Here is a 17,802-nt window from a genome sequence, read left to right on the forward strand (position 1 = left end):
AAAAGTGCAATGTCAAGCGCTAGGGATTATATAAAAATATAGATATGTTTTCGAACAAGTGACTGCTGCTGGTTAGCGTTTGTTCTTGTTTGCTCCGAGTATTTGGGTAAGCTAATCATGGGTAAATAAACAGCAGTTAACAGCTGGATAAACACCGGTTTTATGCAGTGTTCATTTTCCTGTCTGTCTTTCTCTAAATAGCAGGACTCCAACAGGAACACAAGACTCCTTCGGGCTGGGACGCATGCGCCAATTTGTGAAAAGCTATAAGTGTGCGGCGGTGGAGAGTCTATGGCTCGGGAGGAGGCTCCTCCAGGCTCTTAAGCAGATCCGTGTACGCAGATGAGTTTATGAAGCGGGGGTAGGAGTCTCTCTGCATCAGCGTGTAGATCTGCTGCTGAGCGTCGTCGAACGTGTGCGAGGTCGGCTCCAGCATGTTGCGGTTTATCACCTCTCGAACACGTGAGTCCAAACTGACCTGGAGGAGACGAGCAGGTCAAAGATGTAAATGCACCAAATAAGCTTCAATGATTCGTTGATTAACAGAAAAATAAAGGGCTCGTATTAGTTCATTCAAAAACAATTTTCTTTTGCAATTTAAAGGGGACACAAAATGTGTCTTTACTGGCCCTTTAAGGAGATACATGATACAGATTGTAACTACACGACTGGGCAGAGAGTCACAAAAACTATATTTTTGTGACATCTATAGAACATTTTTTATGGTTTTAATGGCTTTAAAGGTGCTATATTCAAAGCTCAAGCAGTAATACAGCAGCAAACAACTATTTGCTGCTATTTAAGTAAAACATATGGCTCCTGCTGCCCTTGAAGGTTTGTCATAACTGGCATATTGAATAGTTAAAAGAATAGTTTTCAACAAGGCAAATACTGGTAAGCATTATTCCCTAAATGTAGGATATCTGGTTGGACAATTGACAATGTCGTCTTGTGTTCTGGGAAAACGATGTGATTAATCAAGAAAATAATAACACTGATTTAAAAAAATAAATAATATCAGAGCTACGTATAATAATTTCAGCCATAACATCAAACAGTGGCTCGCCTCTTTTGGGGAAAGGATTGAGATGAAGTCCTCGTATATCTGACGGACTTTATCCTCCACCACCGTCTTGTTGGTCTCCTTTTTGAGCTCCTCGCAGGCGAGCCAGAACATCATGTTCTCCTCACTGAACTCCGTCCGCAGGAACTGCTTGAAGCAGCCGCGACCCGCCGCACTCTTCATCACCTTTTCAAACGACATCGTCCAGGAGCGAGCGTCGTCCATCGTGGGCTTCGGGCTGAAAGATGAAAGAATGGTGGATGCATTGGTGTTATTGAATTCTCTCAGTAGCAACACACGGAAGGGTCGCGGTGTGAGCCATTACCTTTCTTCACAATTGGTGGTTCCCTCGGTTCTGCGCTCAAAGGTGGATCTCTGTATCGTCTCGTCCTCACTCCTAACAGTCAAACTGGAACAAAGAATAACACAATGAGGCTCGTCATCCAGATCTGATGCTGCAGCCGAACATTTCAAATAACTCTAGAGTCAGTTTAGTGACTAAAAATAATGTTGTTAGCTGCACTGTCAAATCCAACCTGTCAAACAGCAGTATCTCTGATTTCATGGTACAGGTATGTGGGCACACTCTAAATAATGATGGTACAAGCAGTAGACGGCTATCTTAGCTTAGCATAAAGCAACCATGTCACAAAAAAATGTTGGCATTGAATGCTTCTTCACGACGTACATAAACCAAAAATATATTTCATATCACAATGCCACGTTGTTTACGCTGTGAAGCGTTTGGTTGGGTTTCACCAACAAAACTACTTGGTTAAGGTAACAAATTATCAGGATTTGTGTTAAAATAATAGCGAAACAATGTAACTCTACGACTGTAAATATATAACAACTGCGTTACGTAACAAGCGTAACAGCGTTTGTTGGTTTGACTCATCCACCTCCCGTCTGCCCCTAGTGGACTCTCTTGCCTTTTACATCCGTTATTATACCACAAAACTTAATAGACTAACACTTGCTCTCACCGAATGCAAACACAGCCACACTCAATGTATCCGTGGTTTGCGGGAACAATGGATATGTCGGATTATTTATTGCCGTTTTTATAGAGTTGTTGTCGCCGGGAGGTTGCCAGGAAGAAGACTCTAGGGTTTTGGAAATAAGGCAAATTTAGTCTATTTCCCAAAATGCTGAACAGCTCCTTTTTAAAGGGTGCAGAACAAAACACCATGTGTCTGAAAACTGAAAATTAGAGAAATTCTTGGCAGAAATTTGGTTTTAACCCGTTTGCTTTTTTTTGTTTTTAAAGACCGATGGTAAATCACAGATAATGGCCTCATTTAATAGCTGCAGCTCAATAGTGGCTACGACTTCATTTTTTGTCTCCGTCCTCCCACCCATTCACCAACACCACCGCCCACACCATCATCATCATCATCATCATCATCATCGCCACAGAAAAACAGTAACACAGGGGTCCTGTGACCCACACTGGATCTCATCGGATGGAGGCCTCCAGGGTTTTAATCTGCTTCCACCGTTAACTCGTGCTCCGTCTTGAGGAAGGCCATCCGGTCGTGTGCAGAGCACAGCGGCGTTAATTCACTCCACTGGGGAGGAGTGTCACGCTTTGTCTCTACAACTGTATCAATTCCACCCGACTGTCGCACAGCTACGACGGCCACGTTCCCCGATGGTTTGGCTCACAGTGGACTCGCGCCTGAACCAATTAAGCCTGCAGCCGGCTGCTGCTTCGGGTGTTGGAAACATGTTATTACGCACTGGTCATCCCCACGGGACACTTTATTATTTACGCAGACGTTCCCAGAAGATCATCCTGAATCTACTGGAGGTGTTCCGTCATTTACAAATGTGGAACAACCAACATGCAGTGCAACATATGGTATAACAGGCCAACATGAAGTCTACGTGATGGCATGTGACAGAAGGAATATACTGTTGGATGGGGCTGTTTTTCACTATTCAATTGCAGTTAAACAACATGGTCCACAGTAACAGTGTCATGAGTACGACTATTGAATGCACAAAGTATGCAGGCTTGACAGGAAATGAGCGATTTGCGCAACAGCCCACTTACTTTGTAATTCATGTATATAGCTATGGAAGTATATGTATGTGTATATATATATATATATGTATATATATATATATATATATATATATATATATATATATATATATATATATATGTGTGTATATATATATATATATATGTGTGTATATATATATATATGTGTGTATATATATATATATATATATATATATATATGTGTGTATATATATATATATGTGTGTATATATATATATATATGTGTGTATATATATATATATATATGTGTGTATATATATATATATATATATATATATATATATATATATATATATATATATATATATATATATATATAATCTGCTCTAGTTTTATACTTGATGGCCAGAATTTTATTTTTATTTTCTAATCTATGCAACATTAAAAGGAAAGGTTTTAACTGCTGTAACACTGTCTTTATTGTTACTTATGGGAACTAATGACTGCAACTAATTATTTTCATGATAGCTTATTCTGCAGAACAATTAATCGATTACTTTGTCTAAACATTTTTGGAATAATCATGAAGAAAAGGCCATTGAAATTCTGAATATCTTGTTTTGTCCCAAACTCAAATGATATTTAATTTACATGACATAGGCTCAAGTATGGAAGCCCGTTCCCATCACTGTGATAAACAAATTGAGATCCTGTAAATCAGAATAATGAGATTATAGTAAATCAAAATTATGAGATAGTTAAGTCATAATTAAGATATGATATCTCATAATTATAACTTACAGGATCTCAATTTTGTATCACAGTGTCAGAAACGGGCTTCCATACCCAAGAGATTTTTTTTTAAACCAGTGTTGGATGAATCAGTTGCCTGTCCATTTCCTGAATATTGCCTAATTGATTAATCAGCTGATTGTTGCAGCTCTCCTGCATACGTCACACCACAGCTCTCAGTAAAAGCAACTGCGTGGTCTTAGCGCGAGCCAGAGGAAGACCCCACGCGCGGCCCCTACAGCCGGCTGCGTGGGAGGGAGGCAGGCCGCGTCATTACCAGGAGCAGCTACAGCAGCAGCACCAGCAGAAGCAGCAGGCGTTGGAGGCGTTGGTGGGGGTGTTTCCCATTCTGTGGCGCGCGTGGAGGACACTGGCAGCTGCTTCCTGATGAACCTGCATCTGTCTCTTGCGCATCTCCACCCGCTCTGAGCCCATGTACTGCGAGGAGGAGAAGACACGGGGAGACCACACTGAGAGGATTGTTAGCGCCATTGAGATGGAGCGCCACGCACATAAACATCAAACGAGATGAACAGATCTGGGCAGTTGGCCAGAAATAAACATGGTCAGCTTCATCCGGTTACATTTGAGAAATTAAACAACAGTATAGAGGGGAAAGTGTCTGGCGGAATGCACGACCACTACATGATCATGACGCGTGGGCAAACTCAACAATCGTCATTAAACAATGCGTGTGGTGCGTTTATGTGCAGATATCGCGATGCAAACAGCTCCAAATGTCCTATACATGTGTGTTGGGTCATGCTGAATGCAACAACAAACAACAACAAAACAAAAATGATTGTGATGAGCAACAACCGCCTTGCTCTCTAGTCTCTCCTCTGTGTGTGTGAGGGATGAGCAGAAGATAATGATAGCGACCAAGCGTTACTCTTGGACCGCAGTAATCGCACCCATCAGTCGCATCCTCGGGAGGGCACGCACGCACACACACACATACATACATACACACACATACATACATACATACATACATACATACATACATGCATGCACACATGCATGATGGTCGTGCAGCCATTTATAGAAACATAATGACATTATTTGATCAGAAAAACTGATAAATTTACAGTCAGGATTTTTCTTTCTAGGCAAAAAGAAAAAGCAGCAGATCTGCAGATATTTACATGTATTTGATAAGCGATTGTTACCATTTTAGTTCAGATCACAACATGCACGAATTTCAAACGAGTGCTGTTATTTATGCTTGCTGGAATATCCACATAAAGATGCTTCAGCTTCACTGGATCCTCACATTAATCCGCCTTGTTTTTTTCCCACCCCGAAAAAAATGTGCACCAACACGAGGGGTTGTGATGCCAAAAGTCAAATATAAATGTCTACTCACTGTGTCACCATGAATGCCAGAATACAGGTGATTTTTTTGTTTTGGGCTCGATCACATCCGTCTGCCTCGACTTGACTCGGACTGGTTGCTGTCCTCTGCGCGCATGCGTTTCCTGCTGCAAGTGTGAAAAGATTGTTCTGCGCCCCGTGCATTAACGGCCAGACCTGAATGTGCGATGTCTGCTACAGCAATGGCTTCTTCGGGACCGACCGGGGCTGCACAGATCACATTTATACTTCAACGGATTCATTACTGATCTCTAATGCACGTCCTGATACGGGGATCACGTCTATTGAAGACACGCATATTCCTCGTTCTTCCTGCATAACTGAACCCCCATGATAGATCGTTTATAAAGTATGCATGAAAATAGAAGGATTTATAAATATTGCAAGGAACATTCTTGACTTCTGGCTGTCCAGCTGTCAGTTTAGAGATGTATGCATCTTAAACTAGTGGATATGTGTAGATGTAAAAAAAAAAGTTATGGACGCCAAGGACCTGAATAATTCAATTAAACACCTGGAAACCCCAAATACCACATCTGCAACTTCCCTTCTCCTGGTGCGGCCAGGAGGCGCAATACCGCTTGTGTCCACCAGAGGACAGCAGTGGTTCGTTCAGTCTGGAGAGCATGTAACAAAACAACTGATTAAAGAGTGTTGAAACCGAGATTACGCAAAAAATACTGATGTCTTTAAGTTGTCATGGGTCAATGTGTGTTTTTTACTTATCTTGCTGGTCAGTTATATCTGCCTACACAATATAATGCTGTGGTTGTGCAAATTACCTGGGAATGAGTATTTCCATTTTATGCCTTTTTTAATACTTTTTAAAACTCCATTTCAGAGGAACGTTATGTAAGTTTTACTGTCAAACAGCTCTAGTTAGTAGTCACTTTCAGTTATTCTATCTTGCCCAAAATAGCATGTGATAAGCTTAATAAAGCACAATGAATTGCCAACGAGGTCCCACATTTCAGATGTGTATGAGTTATTAGCCAAAGAGACATTTAATAACACCGCTCACATGGCTTCATATAAGTGTTACAGGCCAAAGAGGACCCTTCAATGATGAACAAACCAAACGTGGGCTTGTTGAACCGTTGCACTACTATTAAATACAGGCCTGATAATTATTATTATAATTATTTGACGAGATGACAGAGAAATAGTGGAGGCAATTATCTGAACACAGGCCCACTTGACCATTTAGTCGACTGCCTCTCATGTATTGAATCAGTGTTATAGTCTCACAATATATATACAAAATATTCATTACTATCAATCAGTCAATCAATTCATATATTTTTGGAGTTTAAACAAATAGGAATTGAAATGGTTCTGTTTTTCTTCTTCCGTTACCCAAAAAACACAAATACAACCGTCACAAGGCATTTTTCTGCAGAACCAGTACTTTTATATAAGATACTTCAAGTGTTTTTGCTGATACTTCTGTATTTTTCTCTGCACTTGGATTTTGAGTACTTACAACAGAGTATTTTTAGATTTTGGAATTGGTACTTATTCTTGTTTACTGCCAGAAACAAACATGTTTTTGTACATTGAGTCCAAACTGTCAGAATGAGCCCATTAAAACCCATCATAATATCTGTTTGGTTGTAGAATAAAATCCCAAATTCTGAGAAATGATACCAACCCCCTCTGCATTCCCAGTAAATGTAACGTATAGACACTAATTAAAAGGTCCAAATATGATAAAATACAAGGCGCTGTTTGTTTGTAGTGTTATTGACAGCAGCTGTCCTTTCATGAATGAGCCCTTAAATCTTTTACGGTTGCATAATCTGACCAAAACAGAATGTATCTCCCTATGGTACAGTCACATACTGTAGGAGGAGGAAAACCAATCAAATCCAATGCATTTTCGTCATTGCACAGCACATATTGTGAAATGAGATTATCCGCTGCTGCTGAAGTTTCAAATGCGAAATTGGAAATATGCTAAACGGTGATTGCAGCAGAGGAGCAATATCCATCCGCTTCCACTTTGTGTGTGTGTGACGCAGCTATAAAACACAATCTAAGTACAGAAGTCTCTCACTAAGCCTCGTAATAAATCACACATTCTGTAGCGGAGAAGAACAGCCTCTTAAATGGCCCTTGCTCTCTGATGAGATAACTCTCACTGTGATCTATAGCTGGAGCGAAGCACACGTGTGAGTATTTTCCTCCTCCTTGCACATTTAAACTGTCAGCAGATCGAGCTCTACTGTACGCGTATTATCTCTAAATTCAATAAGGTTGCAATCGACCCAGCTTTCCAAAACACATCCAGTAAATCAACCTGTGAGCTGTCCCCTGAGGTGCTTTACAACTCAAATCTGCAGTTACATTCACTTTGGTTATTATGTTTCCCATTTCACAAGCCGGGGCCCTGATTCATTACAAGCCATTATTCTTTTGCATGGAGTCAAAATCTTTTAATGCCTCAAAAGTCTCTTTTTTGGGAGGGCTTTGCAATATAAAGTTGAGTTACTGGTTGCAGAGTTTTATCTCAGAGCCGCAGAGGTTTCCGCTGTAATGACTCCTCTCCTCCTCTCCCTGTGATTAGATACCGTTCCCTTCTGGACTGCTACGTTGGAGTGAGCTGGAGGCAGAGCGGACCTGCAGGGCTCTGCTGCACAGCACCAGTAATGGAAAGGTGCGGATACCTGGAAAAGTCCTCAGGTAGACTCACATGCACGGTCGACAGGTTTGGCTTGATTTCATTTGATCAATCTGACTCATAAGCAGCTAATTAATAAGCACGTGAAGAGAAGAAAACGTTGTTGGTAGGAAATGTAATGTGCATCATTGAAAATGGTAAGAACATTCTTTCATATATACATTTCTTTTTGTAAGTTCTTTTTACAATTTACAACATTCACTCTCTTTTAGCTCGGTTTTTGGTCTCCACCAGCTTCAGAGGGAGATAGCCGCTAAATGCTAAATGCTAAAGGCTATGCTCACCAGCTAGTCTAACTGTGCCTGTCTGCTGTTTGGTGATGAGCAGGTATAGTTTCATACAGCTGCCAAAAACAACATGAAAGCGATGGCAGTGAAGCTAAAGTGAAGTAAAGTTGCAGTCATATATATATATATATATATATATATATATATATATATATATATATATACACAGTGTACTTCGGGGGGATCAACCTTAAATCAAGCGCACACGAACAATAAGTGGGCAAGAGCTTTTTGAAATGTTGAAGTGCCCTCTGAGCCGCATGCCAAAACAGCCATTAGCAGTTGTACAAAGTTATTTAAGGTCGTTGGCTTCCCCCCCATCACCGAGGACCCGTCATGCTCTGCCTCTGGTTGGTTGGTACTTGTTTCCTTCTTTGCAGGATGGCAGCCTTCTTCTTTATGCTCTCATAATTACATTTTGACCTGATTTTAGGAGAGACTTTAAAAAAAAGAGTATGTTGTTGTACATGTACTGTGATGGAATGAACGTTAGAGATACATTGGGGATATGCATTGTAATGTGGTGTGATAATACATCTTAATGTTAATCTTAATGTTGATATGTGCACTTTGATATCTGCCACACTCAAAATTATAAAACGGTACTTCATATCACAACAGTTGCCGACTCTTATTGTAAATTGCTATCACAAAAACATTGAATATTGTTGCTCAAAGTGTTTATATATTATCTACAAATGCTAAATGTGGGGTTAAGGCAGTGGTTCTCAAACTGTGGGGGATGCAGTTTTTTTTTGTTTTTATATAAAACATTTTTTTAATATAATCCTATATTAATCCCACAATTAAGGAGCAGTGTGCTGCACTGGGTCTTCAGTGTCTTAAGATGTTTAATTAGCTGTCTTGCACTTCAACACCAAGTGCTAAACAGAAAGGTTCAGACAGAAGGCAAAGCAATAGCCTCTATTAAAACTCCGATAGCACACATTAATTAGTAACTCATTAACATCAGTTAGCAAACACATCAAATGAATTAAAGATGATCAAACACCATTAAATACAATTAAACTACATGTGGGACACTTGTTGGGAAATAACCAAATAAAGGCAACAAATACATAATACATATAATGCAAACATTAGCATGGAACACTGGTGGTGTGGTCACTACTCGTATCTTTACTGTAGCATTATGAACTATCTTCAGGCTTCTTTTTTCTTCTTCTCATTTTTGCCATTTTACATTTCAATATCATGTGCAATATTGGCAACTTTTGGCAACTTTTAATATCATTGATAATATTGGCAACGATATTAAAAGTTGCCAATATTATGAATTATTATCAATATCAATCACAAAATTACTTTTTGCGCTTGTTATTTCTATGTGAGTTAATATTAGACACTGTTGTTATTAATACTGACCTCACTTATTAATACTGACCTCACTGCTATTGCTATTCTTTTTTGCACTGCATAAGTGTCACTAACTACATAACCACTTATTATTACTTTAGTATATAATACGTATGTAATTTGTCTATTGTAATATTAAAAAAAAAACATCAACAACCACCAAAAAATCCCAACCACCAATGTCCATTACAACTGTCTTCGCTGTTATGGACCCCGTCTGTCTTGGAATTACTCGCTACACTAATGTCTGGACCTTTGCCCCCACGAGAACTGTACTACTACTATACTTAACCCGGCTGAGCTGCGGCCGTCTCGCCATGCCTTGGCGCTATTGGACACCAGTAATTCCTCCACATTTGCTATGGAGCGGGGTCCCCCGAGGGGGAGGCCTACCTAGCTCAGTTAGGTTGTTCACACTCAGTTGTACCAACCCGGGTTTTGAACCCTGAGCTCCCGTGTGCCAGGCGAAGGCCCACTACACTCGGCTACCAAGTCAGACAATAGTTATAGTGTAGAGGAGTAATTTATACTAGATGACGGCATAATAATTCGAATTTTCAATTTTTTAAATAAATTAAAATATAAAAAAAATGGAGACAATCAAGTACGTCTTTTTTTTTAGGTATAAAATCGGTTGGCATGTGATATTTGTATTCCTTCAAAATATATTCTACATGCAACTTCGGACCCGGTCGTGAGCAGCGACCGGTGGTGCTGCGACGTCACTTCCGCCGTTTCCCTCCGGAAGTACAGTTAATTTTTATTCACAGGAAAGAGAAAAAAAAAAACAGCTGTTGTTGAAAAAGAAAACATCAAAGTGAGTTTCATTAACGTGCGTCTTGGCTGTATGTTTCCGCGGCCGTTAGTGCGGTGAGGACCGCTCCGTCCTCTCGGTCTGTTCGCCTCCAGCTTCACACTGACTTCACCCGCGAGTCCCGTTTCGCTCATTTGTTGCGAGTTGGCTGCTGCTAGCTTTAGCTCCCATCACCCATCCCAACCACTCGCTAGCGGGCTAGCTGTCCGTTTCTGACTGTCTGCACAACTCCCGAGACAAACTCTGCACCAGAAGAGATCCTGGTAGGACGTAGTAATCCAGAAAGTCAGACTGAGGAAAATCTAACAACAGAGACTCAAACAGACCTCAGTGTCAAAATTCAAGTTACCTTCAAGGAGGAATCAAAATCGGAGGATCAAGTGAGCCATGACGTACCAGCTACAATTACCAACTCATGTGATGGTGTGAGCAAACTAGTCAGAGAGTCTGAAGAAAAGCTTGAAGCAAGTGAAAGGAGAGGCGTTGAGTTCTTGTCGACCCAGCCTGCTGCTGGTCCGGGGTCTTTTGCTGCGCTACAACTGAGCCAAGAGGTGCTGGACACAACAACTGACAGCCGGACTGAAATCCTTTGTAATTAAGGAGCAGTGTGCTGCACTGGGTCTTCAGTGTCTTAAGATGTTTAATTAGCTGTCTTGCACTTCAACACCAAGTGCTAAACAGAAAGGTTCAGACAGAAGGCAAAGCAATAGCCTCTATTAAAACTCCAATAGCACACATTAATTAGTAACTCATTAACATCAGTTAGCAAACACATCAAATGAATTAAAGATGATCAAACACCATTAAATACAATTAAACTACATGTGGGACACTTGTTGGGAAATAACCAAATAAAGGCAACAAATACATAATACATATAATGCAAACATTAGCATGGAACACTGGTGGTGTGGTCACTACTCGTATCTTTACTGTAGCATTATGAACTATCTTCAGGCTTCTTTTTTCTTCTTCTCATTTTTGCCATTTTACATTTCAATATCATGTGCAATATTGGCAACTTTTGGCAACTTTTAATATCATTGATAATATTGGCAACGATATTAAAAGTTGCCAATATTATGAATTATTATCAATATCAATCACAAAATTACTTTTTGCGCTTGTTATTTCTATTTGAGTTAATATTAGGCACTGTTGTTATTAATACTGACCTCACTTATTAATACTGACCTCACTGCTATTGCTATTCTTTTTTGCACTGCATAAGTGTCACTAACTACATAACCACTTATTATTACTTTAGTATATAATACGTATGTAATTTGTCTATTGTAATATTAAAAAAAAAACATCAACAACCACCAAAAAATCCCAACCACCAATGTCCATTACAACTGTCTTCGCTGTTATGGACCCCGTCTGTCTTGGAATTACTCGCTACACTAATGTCTGGACCTTTGCCCCCACGAGAACTGTACTACTACTATACTTAACCCGGCTGAGCTGCGGCCGTCTCGCCATGCCTTGGCGCTATTGGACACCAGTAATTCCTCCACATTTGCTATGGAGCGGGGTCCCCCGAGGGGGAGGCCTACCTAGCTCAGTTAGGTTGTTCACACTCAGTTGTACCAACCCGGGTTTTGAACCCTGAGCTCCCGTGTGCCAGGCGAAGGCCCACTACACTCGGCTACCAAGTCAGACAATAGTTATAGTGTAGAGGAGTAATTTATACTAGATGACGGCATAATAATTCGAATTTTCAATTTTTTAAATAAATTAAAATATAAAAAAATGGAGACAATCAAGTACGTCTTTTTTTAGGTATAAAATCGGTTTGCATGTGATATTTGTATTCCTTCAAAATATATTCTACATGGACCCGGTCGTGAGCAGCGACCGGTGGTGCTGCGACGTCACTTCCGCCGTTTCCCTCCGGAAGTACAGTTAATTTTTATTCACAGGAAAGAGAAAAAAAAAACAGCTGTTGTTGAAAAAGAAAACATCAAAGTGAGTTTCATTAACGTGCGTCTTGGCTGTATGTTTCCGCGGCCGTTAGTGCGGTGAGGACCGCTCCGTCCTCTCGGTCTGTTCGCCTCCAGCTTCACGCTGACTTCACCCGCGAGTCCCGTTTCGCTCATTTGTTGCGAGTTGGCTGCTGCTAGCTTTAGCTCCCATCACCCATCCCAACCACTCGCTAGCGGGCTAGCTGTCCGTTTCTGACTGTCTGCACAACTCCCGGAGACAAACTCTGCACCAGAAGAGATCCTGGTAGGACGTAGTAATCCAGAAAGTCAGACTGAGGAAAATCTAACAACAGAGACTCAAACAGACCTCAGTGTCAAAATTCAAGTTATGTATAGTAAACCATAATTTTAACTTCAATAAAAAAAGTACAATAGATGCAATTTGTCTATTGTAATATTTTTTTTTCAAAAGTGAAAAAGGAGGCCCACCTCCAATGCCCATAGCGACTGTGTTGTTATGGACCCCGTCTGACTTGGAATTACTCGCTACGCTAATGTCTGGACCTTTGCCCCCACGAGAGCTGTACTACTACTATACTTAACCCGGCTGAGTTGCAGCCGTCGCACTGGAGTCCCCCTATTAGACCCCAGTGAACAAGGCTCCACACTAGCTATGGAGCAGAGGTCCCCCGAGGGGGAGGTCTAGCTCAGTTAGGTTGTTCACACTCAGTTGTACCAACCCGGGTTTTGAACCCGGGTTTAAATAAATTAAAATATAAAAAAATAAAAAATGGAAATAATCAAGTACCTCTTTTTTTAGGTATAAAATCCGGTTAGCATATGATATTTGTATTCCTTAGTTACATGTGTAAATATGTATTTATCTGTACTCTAGGTAATGCCAAGGTTCTCTTGTATCTTTCAAATGTGCATTTCTTTTAAATAAAATTTCAATATTAAAAAAAATGGAACACGGTGCTCTGATTGGTGCAAATTCCACACAAGCAGCTCATTGCATATATCTGCACTCATTGTGTTTTGCACAGGTTGAACGTTATTGTTGTTATCTTAAAAAGATATTCAGTGCAAAACAGTTTCATTGCAAACCACTGGGTTAAGGTTTCCTCAAATAGATGTGCTGCGTTTTGAGTCTGGGCTCTAAACTAACCTTTACTCTGCATGCAAAATGGTCAAACAAAAATCTAATTAATATTGAATTTAGCATTGAATTAAATCGCGCCTTCTCTAGAATATGAATGAGCTCATCATAATTGATCAAGACCGGCCATTTTTCCAATTAATAGGTCAATGCACACAAGCGATTTCCAGTGTATTGCAGCTCAGTTTTCTAATTGAACTCAGAGCAACGTCCCATTCTGGAGGAAATTGTTTTTTTCTCCTGACGCAGAGAGAGAGAGAGAGAGAGAGAGAGAGAGAGAGAGAGAGCGAGAGAGCGAGAGCTCAACAGAGGGGTGACATCATTTATCTTAATTCGCTTTCATTTTGATGAAATAACCATTTGAGAAGTGTCATAATTTGTTTAATTTGTGAATGTAAGGTCTGATATTGGGCTATAAAACCTGCTGGCGTCCCATCTCATCCAGATTATGTTGGATGTAGAAATTGTGATATACTGGTTCCTTTTACTTGCAAAAAAATCTGCAAAAGAAAGAAAGAAAAAAAAATCATGATTTGGTTGAACTGCCTGTTAGTCCATAAACTCGTCATGAGTTAGGACCATTATTAGACAATGATTTCTGTATGATTAATATATATATATATATATATATATATATATATATATATATATATATATATATATATATATATATATATCATTCAAATATCTATTTTGATTCAGCACAGAAAGCACGAAATGAATCACAGTAGGGTGGCTGGAACGCAGGGGGATGAGTGGTCGTCCTGCAACCACAATGGTAGCCGGTTTGATCCCCATAGCTCACAACTTTTTTTGTTCTTTATTTTTCACATATTCAATATTCTAACTTTAATCTAATAACTTTATTATAAATAAATCAATAAAACCGAAATCAATAAAACCGCCCCATCAAGCACCTTAATCCAACACAATAGCCCTGAAGGTAGTTGTTCGTGAGAGTCTGTAATGAGAAGCAGTAAGAGAAAGTAATGAAGTGATGAGGTTGAGATTCACATTCATGGCTCATTCGCTGCCAGACAGCAATAGTGTCCACAGGAAGTCGAAAGGTAAAAAATAAGACATCGGAAAGAGAAAACTGCTTCTTCTTCTTCTGATGGGTTTCTCTTTGTGCACCTGGGGAGCTGGAGTCGCTGAGTGGATCGCCCTCTGGTTTCTGGAGTGTGACTGATAAAGCTGATGTGTCACCTCCTCTCAGTCCCTTGCTGCTCACACATCCCATAACCTCGCTGCTGTCAGGTGGCTGTCTTCCACGTCCGCCCTGAAGCCTGTGAGGGTTTAATGTCGCTCCGCTTCCATTACTCTGTCTCAAGGCTTAACCCGTCTCCTCAAGGACAGACTTGAAAAATATGGCAACTAATTAGAGATCTCTCAGGAATAAAATGAAGGTTGGGAGAAATGGAACACGCTCCTCCAAAATAATTGGACTCAGTCGATGGCTTGCAGATGTACCGCTGCACGCAGTGAAAAAGACCGGGTGTCTCCTTCCACCTCCTTCACGCCAGTTGGGATCATATTTTAGGATTTGTCAAGGATCCATTCTAAAGCAGCCTTATATATTATCAGAAGTGTTAAGCAGCACTTTGATTCCCCTAGCATATATATATATATATATATATATATATATATATATATATATATATATATATATATATATATATATATATTATACTACTACAAAGGGAGAGAGCAGCAAGAAAGAAGTACAAATAAGAAAAAGTAAAAATGTGTTAAAGTTGTAGGGCTGGCCAGCAGTCTGTGTAACAGATATAAATGCCTTCATGTTATGCCTGTATGCCGATTATTTGACCACGAAAGTCAGGGCCGTTGAACCTGAATAATGTCTGAATATTGTTTTTTTTCGAGTCTTGCTTGTGAGCTTCCTGTCCCCGAAGGCTGAACCACCACAATCTGAGTCTTCCTGCACCTTTGTTTTGTTTTGCCCTCCTTCCTGTTCATCTGTAGACTCTTAGGACCTTTTCATGCCAGTAAACTAAAATCCCTCAACTATTCCTGTCTGCTTTTGGGTCATAATTTATGCCTCACACTCACACCCGGGATATTTATTGTCCATTTGTTACATGGGAAATCCACTTTATTGTAATTATTTACAGCCAATAGCATAACTAATGTTTCTTTGTTTTGCTGTCTGTCCACCTACTGTTAATATTTGTGCTGAAATCATGTAGTTCAGTTTATTATTACATTTTAATGATACAATGTGTCAGTCTATAAACACAGAAGCTAGGCTCGGCCCACACAGCAAATTCATCATCCTGTTTTCAAGGAATCTCTATGGTACAGTATTTGTATAGCTTTATGGAAAAAGTGAGTCAGATTCCAACCTAATTTCCCCCCAAATATTCTTCTTCATGTGTTTTGGCTTCATAGGGCAGTAGAGTGAGCATCTTCCCTTGAAGCTGAGAGTCCTTCCTGCTCTTGAACGCTCTGTGGTCCTTCATTCTGCCGCCTGGAGAGCTTCCTTGTTGCATCATCTTCAGCACCCACAGCACAGTAGGCGATTAACAGCTAACACCATTGTCATTTTGTTTTTTTTATTTTCAGCAGTTTGTTTGTGACAAAAGCAGCAGAAGGACTCAGGGTGGCTGATACGTGCCCACACACATGCAATGGGTCATTTACTCCTCGATGACTCATCGCCTCTACATAGCCACAGCATCCAACTTCAATGATGGAGCTGCAGTTTTTATCAATATATCATTAAGGTAAACGTAGTGGTTTTCCTTCCTATAGCTCCGCAAAACCCCTTTGAATAGCGGCTAATAGTCTCACACCAAAAAGGACCATTTAAAAGCTCCCCAAAGAGGAGTCGGTTCTGTTTAAATCCGTTAACCTCCATTAATTTTCCTGGAAAGCTTTAAGAAGTAATTGAGTTATTCTTAATAGAGGCAAAGTGTCTGGCTGAAGGTGGTGGAGTGGAACACGTTGTTTAGCTGCAGCGTTTGCAGAATGATACGAGGCAGCAATGTGGCGTATGGATTACTTAGCAGCTGCTCAGAAGAAGACAAAGCTGCGTTTATGCATTTAGAAGTCCAATGTCATGCTTCTTTAGTCGTTTGTAGTGTTTCTTATCACCACAGTGAGTCATGGGGATTCACTTTGTAAAAAGCATTTTTCAGATTTTTGATTTTAATTGCTGAAATAGGCTGTTTATTTCTCGAGGCACACTTTCACTCTGTTGGATGCAGAACCGTAAGACTTAAATGTCATCCGAGATCTCTGTTGTTTACGGTTGATTACTATTTTCCACATTTTTCTTTACTGAATAATAATGATTCCATTTGTAGAGATTGATTTTCTGTGACTAATCACATAAAAAGCCACTTCAGAAATAAAGAGATGATTCACTTATAGTTGAGCTTCATTTATTTATAATACCATTTTAAAATACATTTCATTCTGTCTGTTTATATAATATTGCTATTGTGGAAATTATTACTGTTTATTTATATGACTTTTTTGTGTCTCTTGTGTGCACTTTACCTGTCTGCTGCTGCAATCCTGCAATTTCCCCTCTGCGGGACTAATAAAAGTATATATCATCTTTATTCAGTAAGTATTATAGACCTGAAGCTCTTGTTTTCAAAAGCTACCTGAAGGCAAATTATAGAAGATACAAGATAATTCTGTCACACAAAGCAGTGACCCCCAGTTAAACCATTCATAAGTATGATTGAAAGTAGCATTAAATATAACTTTGCTTTGCAGTACAATAATAACAAGGTGCAGCCACTGAGGTGAGACCTTAACAAACCTCCTCAAACAAACAGTTATTTTTCGTGCAATTAATGCTTGGAATTCGCTACCTCGTCATATAACTCACACTGGTAATAATCTGTCATTCAAAAAACAATTAAAGGCGCACCTCAGGACATCAATCACTTAACGTTTTCCTTTGCTTTTTAGTCATCTGGTTTTCTTGTATAAGTTATGGTTGAATTGCACTAGGTATCTGACTGTACTATTTTTATTTTTATTCTGTTTGTATTATTTTTAACTGTTTGTTTCACGTTATGTTTTGCATGTTTTTGTATGTATTTTGTCCTTTCTGTGGACCCCAGGAAGATTAGCGGCCGCTAAGGCGTCAGCTAATGGGGATCCAGTAAATAAACTAAACAAAACTAAACTAAACCTGTCCTTTATTAAATCCTCCCCCTGCTCAGTCTCTGCTGAGTTGAATAACCTTCTCATCGAGCTGTGATTGAGAATCAGTGACCTTTATCTCAGTCGGAGCTGCTCAAGATAGAAAGGCGAGGAGGGATCAAACAAATTGGT

General features: G+C 39.8%; 1 protein-coding gene across 1 annotated transcript; it reads right to left on the minus strand.

Moving 5' to 3' along the window:
* Positions 1 to 289: 289 nt before the first annotated feature.
* LOC306750964 (regulator of G-protein signaling 20-like) lies at positions 290 to 5,293 on the minus strand (the record flags this gene model as incomplete). Its single annotated transcript, XM_079234460.1, is given in 6 exon segments — positions 290 to 478; positions 1,067 to 1,301; positions 1,389 to 1,472; positions 4,144 to 4,301; position 4,304; positions 5,236 to 5,293. Coding segments are annotated over 6 exon segments (678 nt in total). The 5' UTR covers positions 5,247 to 5,293.
* Positions 5,294 to 17,802: the final 12,509 nt, after the last annotated feature.

Source organism: Taurulus bubalis, assembly GCF_910589615.1.
Source record: "Taurulus bubalis genome assembly, chromosome: 18".
Taxonomy (NCBI): domain Eukaryota; kingdom Metazoa; phylum Chordata; class Actinopteri; order Perciformes; family Cottidae; genus Taurulus; species Taurulus bubalis.